The sequence below is a fragment of the Tasmannia lanceolata genome, unplaced genomic scaffold, assembly GCF_043159265.1.
Source record: "Tasmannia lanceolata isolate RefF3 unplaced genomic scaffold, GAP_Taslan_0.1 ptg000003l, whole genome shotgun sequence".
Classification (NCBI taxonomy): domain Eukaryota; kingdom Viridiplantae; phylum Streptophyta; class Magnoliopsida; order Canellales; family Winteraceae; genus Tasmannia; species Tasmannia lanceolata.
In genome coordinates this window covers 11,405,413-11,423,756 of record NW_027518680.1, presented here as the reverse complement: position 1 = coordinate 11,423,756, position 18,344 = coordinate 11,405,413, and the positions used below count along the sequence as shown (strand labels likewise).

The 18,344-nt window shown below is 39.7% G+C and overlaps 1 protein-coding gene across 1 annotated transcript; it reads left to right on the top strand.

Moving 5' to 3' along the window:
- The first annotated feature begins 4,547 nt into the window (after positions 1-4,547).
- Positions 4,548-17,455, top strand: LOC143851033 (transmembrane 9 superfamily member 7). The gene is made up of 7 exons (XM_077360361.1): positions 4,548-4,754; positions 7,667-7,831; positions 7,991-8,100; positions 8,427-8,535; positions 8,614-8,726; positions 15,799-15,943; positions 16,020-17,455. Exons 1-7 carry the CDS (start codon positions 4,647-4,649, stop codon positions 17,175-17,177), a joined length of 1,908 nt encoding a protein of 635 aa, XP_077216476.1. The 5' UTR covers positions 4,548-4,646; the 3' UTR covers positions 17,178-17,455.
- The last annotated feature ends 889 nt before the right edge of the window (positions 17,456-18,344 follow it).

Genomic DNA, 18,344 nt, shown 5'->3' with positions numbered 1-18,344 from the left:
ATCTCCCAACATTAGTAGAGATTTTATGTGAAGTCCAGTATTTTCAAAATGTACAAATGAACAGTTTGGATCATTCTATCAAGTTGGGCCCACTATACATTTTTAAAAGGGAACAATACAGATATACCCCCTCAACTATCTAACATTTTCACTTCTAACCCTATAGTTTCGAAGTCACCAACAACACCCCCTGAACTGTATGACACATCTAAGTAGACCCCCTCGGTTTATTGTCCGTCACTTAAACCCAACGAAATGACTCAAACTAACCTCAGCTAATATTTTGAGGACATAAATAGCCTCATCACTGGTTTTAAGCCATTTGCAAAGGGATTAGGGTTACGCCATTTCCTTCTAAGCTAGCTTATTCCTAGATGACAGTTCCTCCTCCTCAATGGCATCAAGTGGATCTTCTTCAAGACATTCTACACCACAAACAATGAAACCCCACTCCATGGCTACATCAAACCCCACATTTCAAGAAAAAACATTGATAAAGACAAAAAAAAAAGGCCCTAAAATATTAGGGTTTATGTGCAAAGCACGATAATGATGTGAATGAAGACAAATAAAACCCCTACATCTATGGTTTGTGCTGATAAATAAACGAGGATTTGAATCAAACCCTAATTTTCAGTTTTCAATTATAGAAACCCTAATTTTTAGTTGGAGAAGACGAGTACATTATAGTCATCTTCTGCTCGCTGCCCACTCCGTCACATTAAAAAAACCCAACGAAACCTTATGGGGTGTCGTTGGTAACTTCGAAACTATAGGGTTAAAAGTGAAAATGTCAGATAGTTGAGGAGGTCTATCTGTATTTTTCCTTTCTTTAAAAATATTAGACTCCATGTGCACACACTATATAAAATCTCATAGTAGTAAGAAGGCGCTTTTTTTTGTAAGAACGGGGGAGATCGTTTTGACGGACAAAAATGACTATATAAGTTAGAGCACATCTCGCATATGTACTTGGTGATCGAGACCGTTGATTTGAAGGGCTGTCACAAACATTGAAAGATCAAGGGTAGTAAGAGAAGATGCGCAATCGATGATCCAATGTGTCGCTGACATGTCATAGTATCCATTTTATTATTTTAAATGAGACGTGACAAGAAAGTGCTTAAATTGTTAAACAAAATTAAAGCTATGAGAAATACCATGCATAGTAAATTATATTGAAAAGTATCAACATTACTCTTATACCGTGTTTGACCGGGATAAGGAACAACATTGACGATGAATCTGGATTTAACAGCCATTTGAGTATTGATCATCTTGTAATTCCCATCTAAGCTAAGAGGACTTTATAATCCATGATTGTAAAATCCAAGATTTTACAAGCTGAAACCTATAATTTATAAGCTAACACATGGATTTATAAGGTAAAACCTGGATTGTTTGTTTTAAGGATTATAAAAACCTGTCTTTAGCTTTTAAAATCCAGGATTTACTAAAATCTATGTATCCAAACGGCCTCCCTGTTTAAATTTACAGACTTAGAATGGGAATCTAGAATTTTTAAAACCGTGGCTCATCCACATAGACTGGTTCGTGCAAATGGCCATGTAAAAATTCATTTTTGACTCTAATTGTCGAATGTCTCAGCCTTTAACCACTACAACTACAATCATAGCTTGCCTATTATCAAGTTTGATCACTATCGAAAATCTTTTAGAAAAGTTAACCCCCCCTTCTTAATGATACTCCTTTGCCACTAATTGTGCCTCAAGATGTTTCAAAGTCTCGTCAAGTCGTAATTTGGTTCTGAGTAATCATCCTACATCCATTTGCATTAGTGTTAGGTCGTCGTGGAACCAATTCTCATGTATGGTTTGCCTAATGGGAAACAATCAAATAGTACATAGACACTTATGATTTTAGAGTTGGTGTTATCTACTCCCCCCTCATGTGTGGCCCCTCTTTTGGGTTGGACGTACACGTGGATTTTAATAGCAATGAGTTGTCGGGTTTTGAACCGGGGCTGCTCGTTTTTAGAGCTGGCATTATTTATTCATTTATATTTCAACATGTAGTTTCCATCCATTTCCTCGGGCATTGTTACAAGTCGTCCGGATGATTCGGAGCCAGCGGAATTGCTTGTGGTTCATCTAGATTAAAATGACACTCATGGAAAACAACAAAACATAGATTTGGCTTGATAACACCATATCTGACAAGAGGATCAGTGCTGTCATGATCACTCATGAGATGGTTGATCATTAGGCACCAACGGCGATGGTTGTATCACGTGGAGACGCCGAGGATGATTCAGATTCAGCTTCTGTGTCATACTGGTACATGGTATGAGTTGGGTGTTCAGTTGACGGAGAACCATGACCATCCGAGTCTGTTGATGAAGAAATGAGATCATGTAGTTCCTAAACCAATGCTTGCATTGAGATCATTGAGATCGATCTATGGATTGCTTCGATCAAATTGCTCGTCATTTGTCCTTGTACCCAAGTAAGAAACATGGAAGTGACTTAAGGTCAAACCTGTTCTTCACTTAATCTCTTAGATATGAGGAGCACCTGCAACTAGACACCCTAATAGAAAATTAAAAAAAAATAAAAATAGCAAAGGTATTTTCTAAATAATAATAAAAACGGGGGATTCAATTTCAAGAGTGGAAGAGCTATAGTAGGCAATTTATCAAAAAAATCACAGCTGCAAATCTTTTGAACAAAAAACAATTTTCCATTATATCATAAAACATAACTTTCATATTGGATATGTTCTAATATAAGCCCATAGATAATGGACTAGGTGTAGTGGGCCCATATGGGCTGGAGCCCATTACCCTCTTAAACCCTTTAATATTTATCCTTTCAAAAAGGGGCTGGGAGCAACTGTCTTTGCATTCCAAACTAGATGCATTGAGAGGAATGCTTCAAGCACAACTCATGCTTATCTTCTCCACCGACCTTTCGTCTCCCCACCGTTCTAACATTTCAAACAAAAAAACATTCTTCAATTCTAAGATAAAACAATATTAGCCCCATTTCACAAAATTTTTGATGGTTTCGTTCTATGATTCCATATTTTTAGATGTCCCAATGCGAGATTATTGTAGCTGAATCTCATTTGTCTCAAATGATCAAGAAATTCTTTCTACTCAATCCCCCCACCAACCATGTGATTGAAAGATCTCAATTTTCATACCCAATTTTTGTTTTGTTTTGGATACATCACTCCCGGTCCTAACTTTTTCACAAAACTACCAAGCTGCCAACTTCTTAAAGAAATTACCAACACACTGTTCCTGGTTGGGACCCGGTTAGAACTCGCCCTCAAAAGTAAGCCGTTAAGGGGAGGGAGCCCAAATCCTTATAAGCCCATCCACATCCTTCCACTCATCCAATGTGGGATATTTGCTTTCACGTGGAACCCCTCAACATTCCTCTCTCTTTCTCTTACTCCACTTCATCAAATTGTCCTCCCCCCCGCGCCTCTCACTTAAGCTCTAGCTCTATAACTGGCATTTATGGCCAGAATCCATATAACCTCCAAACGACACTTATTGGGCGGCATTTTTTGCTCACATTAGGTGATCAAAGCCGTTGATCTAAATGATTTTTTGATTTTTTTTTAAATGATTTTTTTTCTAGTAGGGTGTCTAGTTACAGGTGCTCCTCATATCTAAGAGATTATGTGAAGAACAGGTTTCCGTTGATCTAATGATCATCATAAATCTTTTCAAATGCCATTAAAAAAACCTTGATCCAATGATCTAAGCCCTTATCGATCTCCTAAGCCATTGATACTTTATGTAGACTTCTATCTTAAGTATGGAACTGTAGTTCAGGCGACCAAGACCAAGTGGCCTCATGATGTTCTACAAGATTAACGGTCTTAATTTCACTTAGTGTCCTCTTGTGGGACCCAAAAGCTTTCTATTTATAGCTCAATTGGTGAAGCTCTATACCTCAGCGTTGAGGTTGTAGTTTCAATCCAAGTTTCCCTACCAAAAAAAGGGAAGTGATATATTTGCCCCATTTTCTTCCCTGCCCGGCCCCCCCTCAAATGTATTTATGACTACTCTTTTACACTACAAAGGGGTGGCCCTGGGAAGAAAAATGGATGAATATATCCTTTCCTAAAAAAAAGGGGAAAAAGCTAGGTGTGCAATTCGGTCAGGCTGAGGCCAATCCTAGCCAAACCCGCCAACCCTAATCCGACCCAACCCGAGCCACCCAACCTGAGCCTTAGGTTGAGGATGGTCAACCCTAACCCAACCTGCTTCTAAATCTCTCAACCCTAACCCGACCCATCTAATCCCAAATTGGGGTTAACATAGTGCCAAACAGAAAAATACAAGAAAAAACATAACCTAAAGAAAATCATGATAAAATTAGAGGACCCCGAGGAAATGCCAACCTAACCCGAGTCAAAATTGGGTTGAGCCCGACCCAAGTTGCACCCCCTAGACAAAACCCAACCAAAATAAAATCGACTTTACACCCTCTCGATAGTAAAAAAAATAAGAATAGTAGGACCGGACGCCAAACTCTATCGTACCCTCTTGAATTTCCATAAAGTTGAAAAGTTGAAAAGTTGAAACAAAACACCCCAAATCTCATTTCATCTCGCTCTCTCCGCTCGATCGATCCCATTTCCTTAATTTCCCAGTCGACTCGTCGGAGATGGGCAGCGCATTTCGAATCGCCGGCACCCTCCTTTTCGCCCTCCTCATTCTCCCTTCTGCACACCCCTTTTACCTTCCCGGCGTCGCTCCTCGTGATTTTCAAACTGTATGTTTTTGTCTCCCCCACCCCCTTCTTCTATTCATAAAATTATTTTTTCAGTTTGTTACCGTTAACGAATCTTGATTTAAATGAATTTGTTAGATCTAGGGTTTTTGGATCTGAGTTCTTGACTCTTCTTGCTCTCTTTCTATGTTGGATCTGGCTTCCGAATGTTAATTTCTGGATTTATTTCGTATTAGATTGTAGATCTCTCGTGAGATTCGTTTTTCTGATTCGATGTTAGATTATGTTTGCGAATCGGATCTAGAATTTGGACCTGTGTAGGGGTTTGGTCTTGCATTAGGGTTTGAAAATTTCTCTGTGCAAATGAAAGATTGGATTAGATTCAGTGTTTTATGGAAGTTTCTTGCATGTTTGCTTAGTTCTAGGGCTTATAACTTGCTCGAATTTTTTGGTTAAATGCTGCAGGGACGCATGTTCAGCTTGGTAACATGTGATTTGATGCGCATTTTATTCGGGACTAGATTTGGACTTTTCAGTTTTATTATGTTGCTACTTGGTTGATTTAGGCTCTGTTTGGTTGCAGGTAGTTACCTTGTAGAGTAGTGGCGTAAGTAGTCAACAGGGAGGAGATAAGCCTTGGAAATCCCTTGAATTACCTCGTAGAATAGTGCTGTGTAGTAGTGTTTGGTTGTCAATGGAGTAGAGTAGTGGTAGGAGGTGTTGCTACCAATAGAGAGAGAAAGAAAAGAAAGAAAGAGAGAAAACGCATCATTCCCAAGAAATCCATGTAAAAAACTCTCTTTTTGTGGATTTTTGCTTGGGAGGAGAGAAGCATGACACAACAACCGACAAGCGAGAGACAACCAGAAGACATTCCTAGTACTAATAGTCTCCTAGGATTTCATTACTATATTAACCATCAAACAAGGGGTTTTGCTGACATGCCACCCAAAGGCCAAGCAAAACCCTAAGCCATCACAGCTTTTGTGCAACCAAACAGTGCCTTAGAGGTTGCTAGAAGATGTGTAGCAACGTTAGAATAAGCTCTTATTTGTTTCATGGTTTTAAAACTCCACCGCGTCATCGTGGACTCTCCCGAGTCGACTCCCTTTTACTTTGGCCCCATTCTGCGTTTTGCCGCCTCATTCCGTGTTTTGTCCTACAGTGTCAATAAAAACTCCTTTGACTCTCCTGAATTATGATCGCATCAACCGTGTACTCTACTGCATTGTGCCGAGTTGAATGGGATTTTCTTTGGCCGTGTTTTGCCCTGCATACGCATTTTGAAACACTGATGGTTTGGACGTCTGAAAAGCCTATGTTGTTCAGCAAATTCATTGAACTCAGCCACTGTGTGCAGCTGTACAAATCATAAAAAATGTTTGAAAAGCTTGTAAGTTGAGTGAGTACTTGCTTCGGGAACTACTGCTTAACCGTGAATTGTCTAGCTTCAGAGATAGCCAGAAAATGCCTAACAGAAATTTCTGCAATTGTAACTTCCTATTTCCATTTCTTTTCATTTTTTATTTTTGTAAGAGGACCAATTTCCTTGAATATCCGTACCAGCTTTCATTCTTCCTTTCATTGGATGGGAAGATAATTTTGCCTTGAAAATGTTACTCGCGGTTGAATATCTTTCTTTTAGTGTGAGGATAATCTCTTAAATTTCTTGAACCCCTCACTGGTATTTGGAATTTTCAGAGCAGTTTCTCCAGTAAGGTTGTAATGAGGGCAACCTTTCTGGTTGCTTGATTGGATGTGGAGGAAAAACCTACATTATATATGAGATTTTAGAGTTGGTTACAGGTTTGATGTTCCTTTTTGTATATCTCGAGATAAGTCAATGACGTGTCATATCTCTACCTAGAGGGGTATCAAGTTTGGAGTTGACTATTGGGAAACTCTGTTCTGATTAGTTTGGAGTTGATGTTCCTTTTGGGAAACTCTGTTCTATGTTCTGATTAGTGGTAGAGTACTAATGTTTTTATTTGTTTCATATCTTTTACTCTTTTTTATTTCCTATTTTGTTTTTCCTTTCAATTCAACTTTTTTTGAGTTTTCATTAATTAATTTTATGTTTCATGTGCAAGTGCAACTCTTATCTTGTATTGTAGTTATGCATGATTGATTGGTTGTCTGATTGTATCTAGTATGTGTAGAACTGTTGATGTTTCTTTCTACTTCATGGGTTATCCATCATTAATGTCATCATAGCCAATCATTACATGCAATTTGTTATTCTATGTCCTGGATGATAAATATTGTATTGAAATAGTTGACTTATTATGCTGTATAGATTATAGAACAAGTTGGCGACTGCTTATGATCTTATATCGCACCTACTTCTTTCTATTTATTCTCATTTTAGTATTTTATTTTTCTGCATTTTAGGAACGACTCCTGATTCCTTTGCGTGAAACTTAGCATATCCTGAGACAAGTAGGTTTTGGTGCCCCTTGTCATAATCTTTGGCTCCAATTCTTAATGTTACATACACTATGTATGTTACTGGTTCTGTTCGATTACTGAAACACAGTACATTATGCTTTGGGTTGGGTTGTTGAACCATGGCTACAGTACTTGAACCTGTCTCTATGGTTGAAGATGTCGGTTGTAGGCTTTTAGGGAAAGTTAGAAATGAAATGTGCAGGGTAATGCCTGTAGGAAATGCAATAAGGTATGAATGGATAAATCATAAATGTTCATCCTGGATATTTTGGTCAGTCCATGAAGCTTTTCCTCACACCATAGTTTACTACACCGGAACAGGAACATTTTTTTAAACCTGCATTATATTTTAGAATGTCATATTTCCTGCTCGACATCCATATTCTAATTTCTTATACTCATTTACCTGGGAAGTTTAGTGGCGAATTCCTTCATTATATTTTGGTTTTCAACAGTCTCTTTCAAGTATTGTTCTTGCTCATGGCAAGTTTCTCTTTTCCACCCAGGGCGATGAACTTTCAGTGAAAGTTAACAAACTCTCATCCACAAGGACACAACTTCCATATGATTACTATTTCTTGGATTATTGTAAGCCTGACAAAATCATGAACAGTGCTGAGAATTTAGGAGAGGTTCTTCGAGGTGACCGTATAGAGAACTCCATTTACACAGTGAGTCCTCACAGTTTTCATTCTATCAATCAATTCTGCTCATTGAAATTGATCAAAAAGAGAAAGAAGTTTTGTACCTGTGACTCGGGGGGTTTTTACTGTTTTCTTTACCTCAATATACCATTTTTTCATGCTTAAATTGGATGAAATGTATCCCAGTTTCGGATGAGAGAAGAGCAGTCATGCAAGGTGGCTTGTCTAAAAAAGCTTGATTCTGAATCTGCGAAGAATTTTAAGGAGAAAATTGATGATGAATATCGGGTTAACATGTAAGTAGCCTAGTTTATGTTTTACCTGTTCATTTACTCTGAAGTAAATGATTTGTTTTGTATGGCTGTGGTGATTGTTTAAGTTTTACAATTATGAAATACCTCTTTCTCCTCTTACTCCCTATTACGAGTGATTGTTCTATGTGATTCCTTCCACTTCACTTAGATCTGTTAGATATAAAATACAGGATTTTGGATATATATGAATGATTGCTGGAGCAATATTGCGTCATTAGATTTTTCTTTAATTTTTTTGTCCCCCTTAAGAGTGATTGTTCTATGTGGTTCCTTCCACTTCACTTAAATCTGTTTGATGTACTATACAGGATTTTGGATAATCTTCCTGTTGCAGTTCTTAGCCAGAGGAGAGACGGAAGTCAGTCGACAAGTTACGAACATGGTTTTCGTGTTGGTTTCAAAGGAACCTACACCGGAGTAAGTTGAACTGGATGCTTGTTCAATGGTTTACTACTAGTAGTTTCATTTCATGTTCACGTGTGCTTGCTTGTGCAGAGCAAAGATGATAGATATTTTATCAATAACCACATGAGCTTCAAAGTAATGTATCATAAAGATATTGAGACTGATGCTGCTCGTATTGTTGGCTTTGAGGTTACACCCCACAGGTGTGCTTTTGCTTGTCTATTATCTTTCAGTTGTTTTTATTTTGTTCTTGTTAAGCTAAATTCTTATTGTCTTGTTAGTTTGTTGGTTTTCATATTTTCTACTCTACTACAATAATAAAAAGAGAAATATAAAAAGTGCCTATGGCGTTGACTAAAGTCGGCATAGATTGGTGGTGGAGATCCTTCAACTAAGGCTCAATCCTAGACAAGCAGTTCCGAGTCTTGCGCAGATGGAGGACGGCGGTGTTTTTTTTTTTTGAATGGTGAGGACGGCTATGTTAATGGGTGATGGGAAGTGTAAAGGAACAAAGAAGGCAAGAGGTTTTTGAGGTGGATGAAAAAGGCTACAATGTGAGTTAGGCAACTTGATTTGCAGTAAATGCAGATTTCTAAACTTTCGAAGGAGGATAGCATGTAGACGGCGCAACAAGATTTGGTCCAGTTTGGACCACAATGTCCCTATGCGAGCTAAATCTTTCTATTCAAAATAAGAAAAAGAAAACGATGTCCATATGGGAGTTTTTGTGGTTGATGGTGACACTAGAAGACTACAATTGGAGACACCTCCTCTCCCCAAGGAAAACCCACTGGCGACTCTAGAAGACTACAATCGGAGACACCTCTGATCCCCAAGGGAAACCCTCGAGTGGAACTCCATCTCGCCCGTAATATGAAGAAATCCATAACCGTTAGCCCTCGTTTGTTTTTGCAGAGAATGGATGAAGATGTTGCTGCTCGAGGAGCTGTTTTGGAGCTCAAGACAGTTTGACACTTCTTGAATAGTCTTTGGGGAATTTCAGCGATCATATGGTCATCAACTATTAAGCAAGGTTTAAATTTCGGTTTCGGTACCGGTTTCGGACCGTGAAAATTTGAAATTTCGACCGAAATTTTGAAATTTCGGTCAAAATCTGGTACTTGACCCGAAACTAATATTTTATTCAATATTAAATTTTGGCCGAAATTTCGGTGAAATATTAAATTAATATTAAAAAAACATATTTTTTGGGTCAAATCTCGGAAAAACCGAAATTTCGACCAAAATTCCGAAATTTGACCAAAATTCCGAAATAAATGACCTTTTCGGTTTTGATGCATTTCGGTGTCGGTCGATTTCGGTCGAAATTTAAAACCATGCTATTAAGGCTCTGGAAGACTGGTTTGTGAGAACCCGTGGGCTAAAATGAAACATTCATATTCATCAAATAAGGGAAAAAGTGGTAGTTATATTCTTCTTGACGAAATTTGCTGGAAGGATGTCATCCGGTTGTTGTAGCATAAACATGGTTGCCCATTCTCTGAGCTGGTTGAGTGGAGTTACAATTGCAGAGTTAAATCTCAAGAGGTGTGTGGTAGGAGATTAGAGGAGTTGGTCGTGCATGGGTATCGGATTCATTCCCTGAGATCGACGGCCGAATCGAGGAAGTCATATCTCTTGATGGACTGCAATGTCGGGTTTGGCTTTGAAGTTGGAAGGATATGCTTGAGAGTTTTTTGATACTTCCGTTGAGAACTCACCCTTCCAATCTTGGTAGGTCATTTGTCTGTTGGGTCATTGCTAAGAGGGATATTTGGATGCCTCGTTGGGCTGATGGGTATTCAACTGAGGCTTTTGTCTGAAGTTGCTGGTCGTGTGGGATCCCTGCTACTTTCGGCCTAGGGGAACGTTGGAAGGAGATACAGAGAAGAAGATGTGCGCCTTGGTATCTACGACGGGGCTCAAATAGATAGACAAGCCCCTCTCGTCAACATGATCCATGTGTGTTTCGGGGACTTTTCAGAACACCACACCTCTGAGCATCTTTGCTAGCGGGTCCAAGCATTGGGATCCGCCTAGGAGAATTCGATACATGTGGGCGGACTAGGTCATTGGTGACTTTTGCCACATGTCACCAAGGTGGTAACGATGATTCAAGGCAGGATTTTTTGAGTTTGAATAGCAGGGTGGGTGTGGCAATGGTGAGGCTGTTGTTGATGCATGGAGCTGAGACACCTGTCTCCCTTATCAACGCTGATGAGACTTTTCCCCTATCTTTTTATTGATAACTAAGGGGTTGGACCCAATGGACATTCAGTTTCTGGCAAGCATTGGGTTTCTTAGGAAACAGATGTTTTACAGTTTGCGTGGGGCCTGTTTCGTACCATTGACCCTCTTGTTTGTCGTGTGGCCATGGACCTTGCCTTTCACGGGCTATTGGATGATGTGTGTGGCCCACCACCCACGCTAGTGGGTATGAGTGTGTGTGTGTGTGTGTCTCTCTCTTCACCTTAGTGGCCCAATATCCACCCGCCTTAGTGGGTATGCACCTTGCCTTTCGCGGGCTATTGGATGATGTGTGTGGCCCAACACCCACCCTAGTGGTGTGTGTCTACAACTCCTTTGACCAATATGAAGGGAGTGCGAAACAGCATTTATGGCTACAACCACTAGCCAACGGAAATGGGAGACGAGGTTTTGTTGAAGAATAAACCCTCCATCTCCTCTATGCAAGTGATGCAAATCAAAGGTCAATTTTGATATTTAGGTATTGGATGTTCCCTTGGTGCATAAACTTCTACTGGGTTTCGGTAAGATTGAGAAGGGTGAACTCACATTGGGCCTTTTGTTTTGCTATGTATGGGCCTGCTGTTGGTTCCCTCTGAGACTATATGTGGACTTACACTCGACCAAATTCAGGGTAGTTGGTCTATTCATTGGTGCATTGGCTTTGGGGTTGGCTTTGGGTGTTGGGAATTTCAACGTCACATACTTTTTGGGGGATAGAGTTGGGTGCTCTTTAATTTCCCATGGTGTGATTGCCTTCTCGGAGTTTGTGGGAAGATATGCATTAAGGTGTGCTTGGTTGCACAAAAGCTCGGCAACCGTTGGAATTTTGCTTGAACTTGGAATGCCATTCCACGTTTGGTTGCCAAAATAACATTGGACTCCCCTTTGACTCCCTTTGATGTCTTCCATGCAATAATTGCATGTCTGCTGAGGTGGATTCCTTGTCCCTTCCTTATGACTTTTAAACCAAATTCTTAAAAAAACAAGGAATTTTTTGTGAATTTTCTAGGGAACGACTCTCTCTCTCTCTCTCTTCTCTCCCTATATTGGTAATGACACCCCCACTTATTCTCCTACTCTCCTAGTATATGACCTGCAACCAAATTACACCATTCTCGAATAAGGCTATGTTTGGTTGTGTGGGGGTGGCTCGGAGAGTAGTGGAATACGAAGTCAAAAGGGAGGAGATAAGCATTTGATTTGTCTGGAATTACCTTGGAGAATAGTGTAAGTGTTGTTTGGTTGCGCGGCATATACTGGGAGAGTAGGAGAATAAGTAGTGTAAGTGGTGTTTGGTTGCGCGACATATACTTGGAGAGTAGGAAAATAAGTAGTGGGTGTCATTACCAATATAGGGAGAGAAGAGAGAGGGAAGAGAGAGAAATAATGACCAATATAGGGAGAGAAGAGAGAGAGAGAGGGAGAAGAGAGAGAAAGAGAGTATCATTCTTTAGAAAATTCAAGTAAAATTCCTTGCTTTCAGAAGAATTTGGTTTAAAAGTCATAAGGAGGGGACAAGGAATCCACCTCAACAGCCATGCAATTATTACATGGGAGACATCCAAGGGAGTCAAAGGGGAGTCCAATGCTATTTTGGCAATCAAACATGGAATGGCATTTCAAATCCAAGCCAAATTCCGACAGCTGCTGAGTTTTTGTGCTACCTAACACACCCAAGATAATTCCAGACAAATCAAATGCTTGTTTCCTCCCTTTTGACTTCTTATTCCACTACTCTTCGAGCAACCCCTGCGCAACCAAACATAGCCTAGTTGATCCTCCGTTAATAGGGGCACGTTTACATGGGATAGGAACGATTGATCCCTTTCTTCTCTTGCCCAGATGGAATGCAGCCTTTTCAGGTGCTATCCTCATTGCTCTTTCCAAATCAGTTGTGGACCTCAGGGCCCTCCTCAATCCTAACCTGGGATTGTGGGTTCCCTTCCGCTTCGAGCTTGCGTCTCTAGAGGAACCCTCTTTGATAGATAAGCTAAGGTTTTGGTGGGTTGAAGCTGGTTTATCGGCTAACTGATGTCAGACGATGTCAAAATCTTAAATTCATGAAATCCAAACTAAAATGTAAGGGTTTACGGCTAATTGCATGTAAGTGAAAGCTGTCATGTTGGGTTCTTGGGTGAATTCGTGAATTGGTATAAGTTTTGGGTAGTAAAAGGAAGTCTATGTTTGTCGATACGCTAAGGAGAAGTGATGGGGACCATCCTAGGCACCATATTTTTAAGTGTCTGAAGTTATAGAAGAGGTGTCGATGGCAATTAAGAGGGGTTAGGGGGCATTAAAGTACTTTTGAGGTGCAGACCATCCTAGGCCCCGTATTTCTAAGTGTGTTAAGTTATAGTAGAGTTGCCAATGTCAATTAGCGAGAGGGGGGGGGGGTGTGCAGTTCTTTGGGGATGCTTATCAAAATTACTAATTATAGTAAGCTTGTATTCACTAAATACAGTAGATTTATACTAAAACAGTAAGTTAGGGTTTACTAAAAATAGTAAGTTTGAGCTCTGATTTGTAGATATTTTCCATTTAAGTTGTGTTAGGAGTTCTAATTTGTGTTGGATTGGTTTTTTGGGTCTTATTAGCATTGGTGGATTACTTACACCTAGTCCAATCTTGTTAGAAGTAGGAGTTCAAGTTAGATTAGAAGTCCAATTTTTATTAGCAGAAGATTTATTTTGTCTATAAATGTATGTAAAGACCTTTGCCATTTTTGAGAACACAGAAGAGCTTGGATGAAGTGAACCCTTACCCCGGAGAAGACCCTATGGGTTATCTCTCTCTCTCTATGCATATGTTTCTTTTATCTGATCTTTCTCTTTAATCTCTCGCTTTAATCCTCTTTATTTTCATTTATTGATCTCTATATCTTATTCTTGATTCTTGCGCCCCTTAGTCTCACCAAAAACCCTTGTTGCACCTTCCTAGCATACGTCTGCACCTACCTGCTATACATCTGCGCATTCTTGACATACATCTGCATCATTTTATACCTACCCTAAACCTAGTAGAAATATTTTTCCAATCTAATCACATAATTTAGGATCCAAAACCCTAATTTTCTGCCATCCATTTTCACCCCTAACGGCCTTTCCATAAATTCCTCCTGCATCAACTTTCTATCAGAGCTGCTGCCTGTATAATGATCTTTCCGCACCCTTCCTGTATCAAGAAGGGTATGTGAAGACCGGTGGTTTCAAGTTGCAATTTTTAAGGGTTTTGAACTGTCGTGGGTCTGCTAGTGAGGTTAGGGTACATCTGGGTATAGGAAAGTGATCTACAGTTTTAAATGTAGGGTTCTTGGATGGGTGGAAGGGTGAAATGGATGGGGAAGTTGGTCAGCTAGGGTGAGGTATGGGACTGGTTTCTTTAGGCCAAAAAAAAAAAAACACCTTAGATCAAGGTTTGTAATGGAAAAAGTTCTGAGAGTTGGAAATTAAAGAGAGAAGAGGAAAGAATAAATGGAAAGGAGAAGAAATAATAAGGAACATAACTCGAAGTAAAGAATCGAAGAAAGAACCTGGAATCATTTCAGGGTTCTTAGAAGTCACACCTAGAGCAGAGCATTAGACTCCAAACAAAGGCATCATGCCCAAGCAAACCAGCAGTCTTCATTTGTATTCAATATCCATAAAGGGCCATATGCCTTACATATTTATAGACAAAAGCAGAACCTATGAAGTTGTGGGTGGGTGCTAGTAGAAGTCTTCTTTTACTCCAACTTTAAGGCATAAAAGTTGGACTGGGCTAAAACTTTGACTAACTTATGGGCAATTATTGGTCTAAAATATGGACTCTCGACACCTTATTACAAGGTCTCTTAAAACTAAACAATATTGGGTCTCCTTTTGTTGCAATGTGGGCTATCTTTGTTTCTTAAGTTATATGATGTCACGTGGGGCCCTTGTGGTCACTAGCTAACTTAAGTGAAATAACAATACAATGACTGAATTTCCCTTAAAACTATATATTTTCGTAAGAAAGGTGTGTGGCACATTTAAAACACTTCCAACTTAAGGGATTTAATACTGAAATCTTGGATTTATGTTTCAAACTTAATCCAGAAATTCATCAGAATTTAGGTCGTCAAATAAGCTAGAGGACCAACTGGCAAAAGAAGGGGTAGATAGGGAGAAGCCAGTTGTCAGCAACTCCATCCCATTATAGAGTCTGTTCAAGTTGAAAGGCTTGAATGGTGGAGTTCATGCTAGGGAATTTTGAAATTTGTTCCTTCTTGGACTGTTGTGTCATTTTTATTGTTTCTGAACTCTCAAGGGACACCTTGTCCCCAATAGTTCAGCTTGTTCGCTCTGTAAGACAATAATTTCATTATGTTAATAAAGTTCTGTTATCATTTAAAAAAGCTAGTAAAAGTACAAAAAAGGGAGGATGAGATGTCGAAAAATAAAATGGCTAAAAGAGAGTTAGCCTATTGGAAAAATATCACTGATCACCATTTTGCTCCTTTTGCCAAATGAGCCGCCTGTTCATTTACACTCTATAGTTCTTGGGTGATGCGCCAGATGGGTTTAATCACATAGCAACAATAAATGATCTCCAATATTATTGGTGCAAGATGCAAAGGTCCAACTGATTGTCTTTTGGCCTACAAATGATCTCTGTTAGAATCTCCTTCACTCATTACTGATTATATTGCTGAATAGACACTCCATGAAAATGCGGTGTCCCATTTGGAGAGCACCTGCGTAGGTTTTACCTTACTTTGTTCATGTTTGATAAAATATATTTCCAATTTATCTCTATTTAGCGTTGTTTGTTTTGTGAAAATCAACTGAATTATTTGTGTGGTTTTTTGTTCTCTATCCAGCTGTCTACTTTTAGTGGATTCCTAGTAGTTTACTGGCATTATACCTGAGTTGTATGTGGCCCCAGGCTGGTGTTAATGCTTCTTCCAATTTTATTCTTTTCTATTTACATTTTTATTCCTCAGTTTCCTAGAGTTTGAAATGAATAGCTTCGTTTGTTCAAATTCTCATTTTGGCTATTGGAGAACAGTATAAATCATGAGTATAAGCAGCCTTGGGATGAGAAGAACCCTCAGTTGTTAACATGCACCAAGAATATAATTCAAGGCAGTACTGTTCCTCAGGAAGTGGACACAGATAAAGAGGTCATATTCACATATGATGTTTCCTTCAAGGTACTGACTTCTAAAGGTGGCTTCCCTTTCCTCCCATCCCAAAATTTCTGCTTCTTACTTTGATCCCTTTCTGCAGGCTAGTGAAGTCAAATGGGCTTCTCGTTGGGACACATACCTCCTCATGAATGATGATCAGATCCACTGGTTTTCCATTATCAACTCCCTAATGATTGTCCTATTTCTTTCTGGGATGGTGGCTATGATTATGATGAGAACTCTATACAAAGATATAGCCAACTACAATCAACTGGAGACCCAGGATGAAGCCCAGGAAGAAACGGGGTGGAAACTTGTACACGGGGATGTTTTCAGGCCACCCATTAATTCCAGTTTGCTCTGTGTTTATGTTGGCACGGGAGTCCAGTTTTTTGGGATGGCACTGGTCACCATGATATTTGCATTGCTGGGCTTCCTCTCGCCTTCAAATCGTGGGGGTTTAATGACTGCCATGGTTCTCTTATGGGTCTTCATGGGGTTATTCGCAGGCTATTCTTCAGCACGTTTGTATAAGATGTTCAAAGGCACAGAGTGGAAGATGAATACTTTGAAAACAGCATTCATGTTCCCTGCAATTGTCTTCTCAATCTTCTTCGTGTTGAATGCACTTATATGGGGGGAGAAATCTTCCGGCGCAGTCCCCTTTGGGACCATGTTTGCACTTGTTTTCTTGTGGTTCGGCATATCAGTGCCATTGGTTTTTGTCGGTAGTTACTTGGGCTTCAAGAAACCTGCCATGGAAGATCCAGTAAAGACCAACAAGATCCCGAGGCAAATACCAGAACAGGCTTGGTATATGCAACCAATCTTCTCTATTCTCATTGGAGGCATACTCCCATTTGGTGCCGTCTTCATAGAGCTCTTCTTCATCTTGACCTCCATATGGCTGAACCAGTTCTACTACATCTTTGGCTTTCTCTTCATCGTCTTTGTTATCCTTCTCATCACTTGTGCTGAGATAACAATCGTGCTGTGTTACTTCCAGTTGTGCAGCGAAGATTACCATTGGTGGTGGAGGGCTTACCTGACCGCAGGCTCCTCTGCATTCTACCTCTTTCTTTATGCCGTCTTCTATTTCTTCACCAAATTGGAGATAACTAAGTTGGTTTCTGGCATCCTATACTTTGGGTATATGTCGATCGTATCATATGCATTCTTTGTGTTGACGGGGACAATCGGCTTCTATGCCTGCTTCTGGTTCGTTCGCAAGATCTACTCCTCTGTGAAGATTGACTGATCGGAAAAAAAATCCTGGCATCTGGGTGATAACAGTAGAGGAGTATAGAATGGAGCACACTTTACCTCTTGGGCTTTTTAGCTGGATAACCTTATGATCGACACTGGGAGGTGGCCTCTATACTCTCTACTTCTCCAAAACTTTGGTCATTTCGTAGAAGAGCTAATGTAGGACATGGCTTGTATCTTCATTTCAATTTTTTGGTAGTTTGCTTTAATACACTGCTGTTGTGAACTGTATTTTTCAATAGAATAATTTCTCTGAAGCAGCTTATTATACACCCTTCTCTCTCTCTCTCTCTCTCTCTCTCTCTCTCTCTGTTTGTGTGTCTCTGTTTGTGTGTATTGTGCACATGCCTGCATGTGTGTATTCTGGTGTTTTGAGAAAAAGTAGGTGAAGTTAAGTCAAATATAAAGGATTGCGTGTATTTTTAGTCCAACTAACGAAATTCATTCTGATGTGCTTCTGGACTGAAAATTAAATATCTGAGTTTATTGGACACCGAAGCATATGTTTTTTGGGTCACTAGAAGCTCATTATGCCTGACTTTTTAAAAAAAAATAAAAAAATTTGACTATATTGTTAATGATGAATGTCACAAGCAGGGGACAAGATGCCTTCAAGTGAAACATAACATCAGGAGTACAAAAACAAACAAAAAGCAACCCGCTACTTCCAAACTACCCATTTGCGCCCTCGGAATGAGAGTCGGGTATGATTATAGCGATCGACTCCAAGAGGACACCCTCTTTTGCCAATCGATTAGTAAGTTTATTTGCCGACCGCCTTCTATGGTGAATTTGGGGACCAAGCTTGCAGACCAAATCCTGAGTTTCCGCAATAATTTTGTGAAGTTTCCATGGTCCAGGAGATTCATTATTCGCCCATGCAACCACATTCGTAGAATCTCCCTCTATAACTAACTGTCTCAGATTGTTTCCTCATTATGCCGGACTGAAACATGTAAAATTGAAACCCAGAAGGTGTGACAGTGAAGAATTGAGGGATTGTGTAAGAAAGAGATGAAAGGAAGGGGGGGTCATTGCAGGAGCCTCACTTGTGTTCAATTTATTTGATACCATTAAGGGCATGTCAATTTATTTGATACCATTAACGATCTTCAACATCTTTCCTGTTATCCCACAACCCAAAGCCTGCCCAAAGCCA

Bases quoted from the DNA above. Each gene is read 5' to 3' on its own strand.
- LOC143851033 (XM_077360361.1), top strand. From the start codon at position 4,647: ATGGGCAGCGCATTTCGAATCGCCGGCACCCTCCTTTTCGCCCTCCTC. The intron at 8,727-15,798 runs GTGTGCTTTTGC...ATTGGAGAACAG, and splicing joins TTTGAGGTTACACCCCACAG to TATAAATCATGAGTATAAGC. The intron at 15,944-16,019 runs GTACTGACTTCT...CCCTTTCTGCAG, and splicing joins CATATGATGTTTCCTTCAAG to GCTAGTGAAGTCAAATGGGC.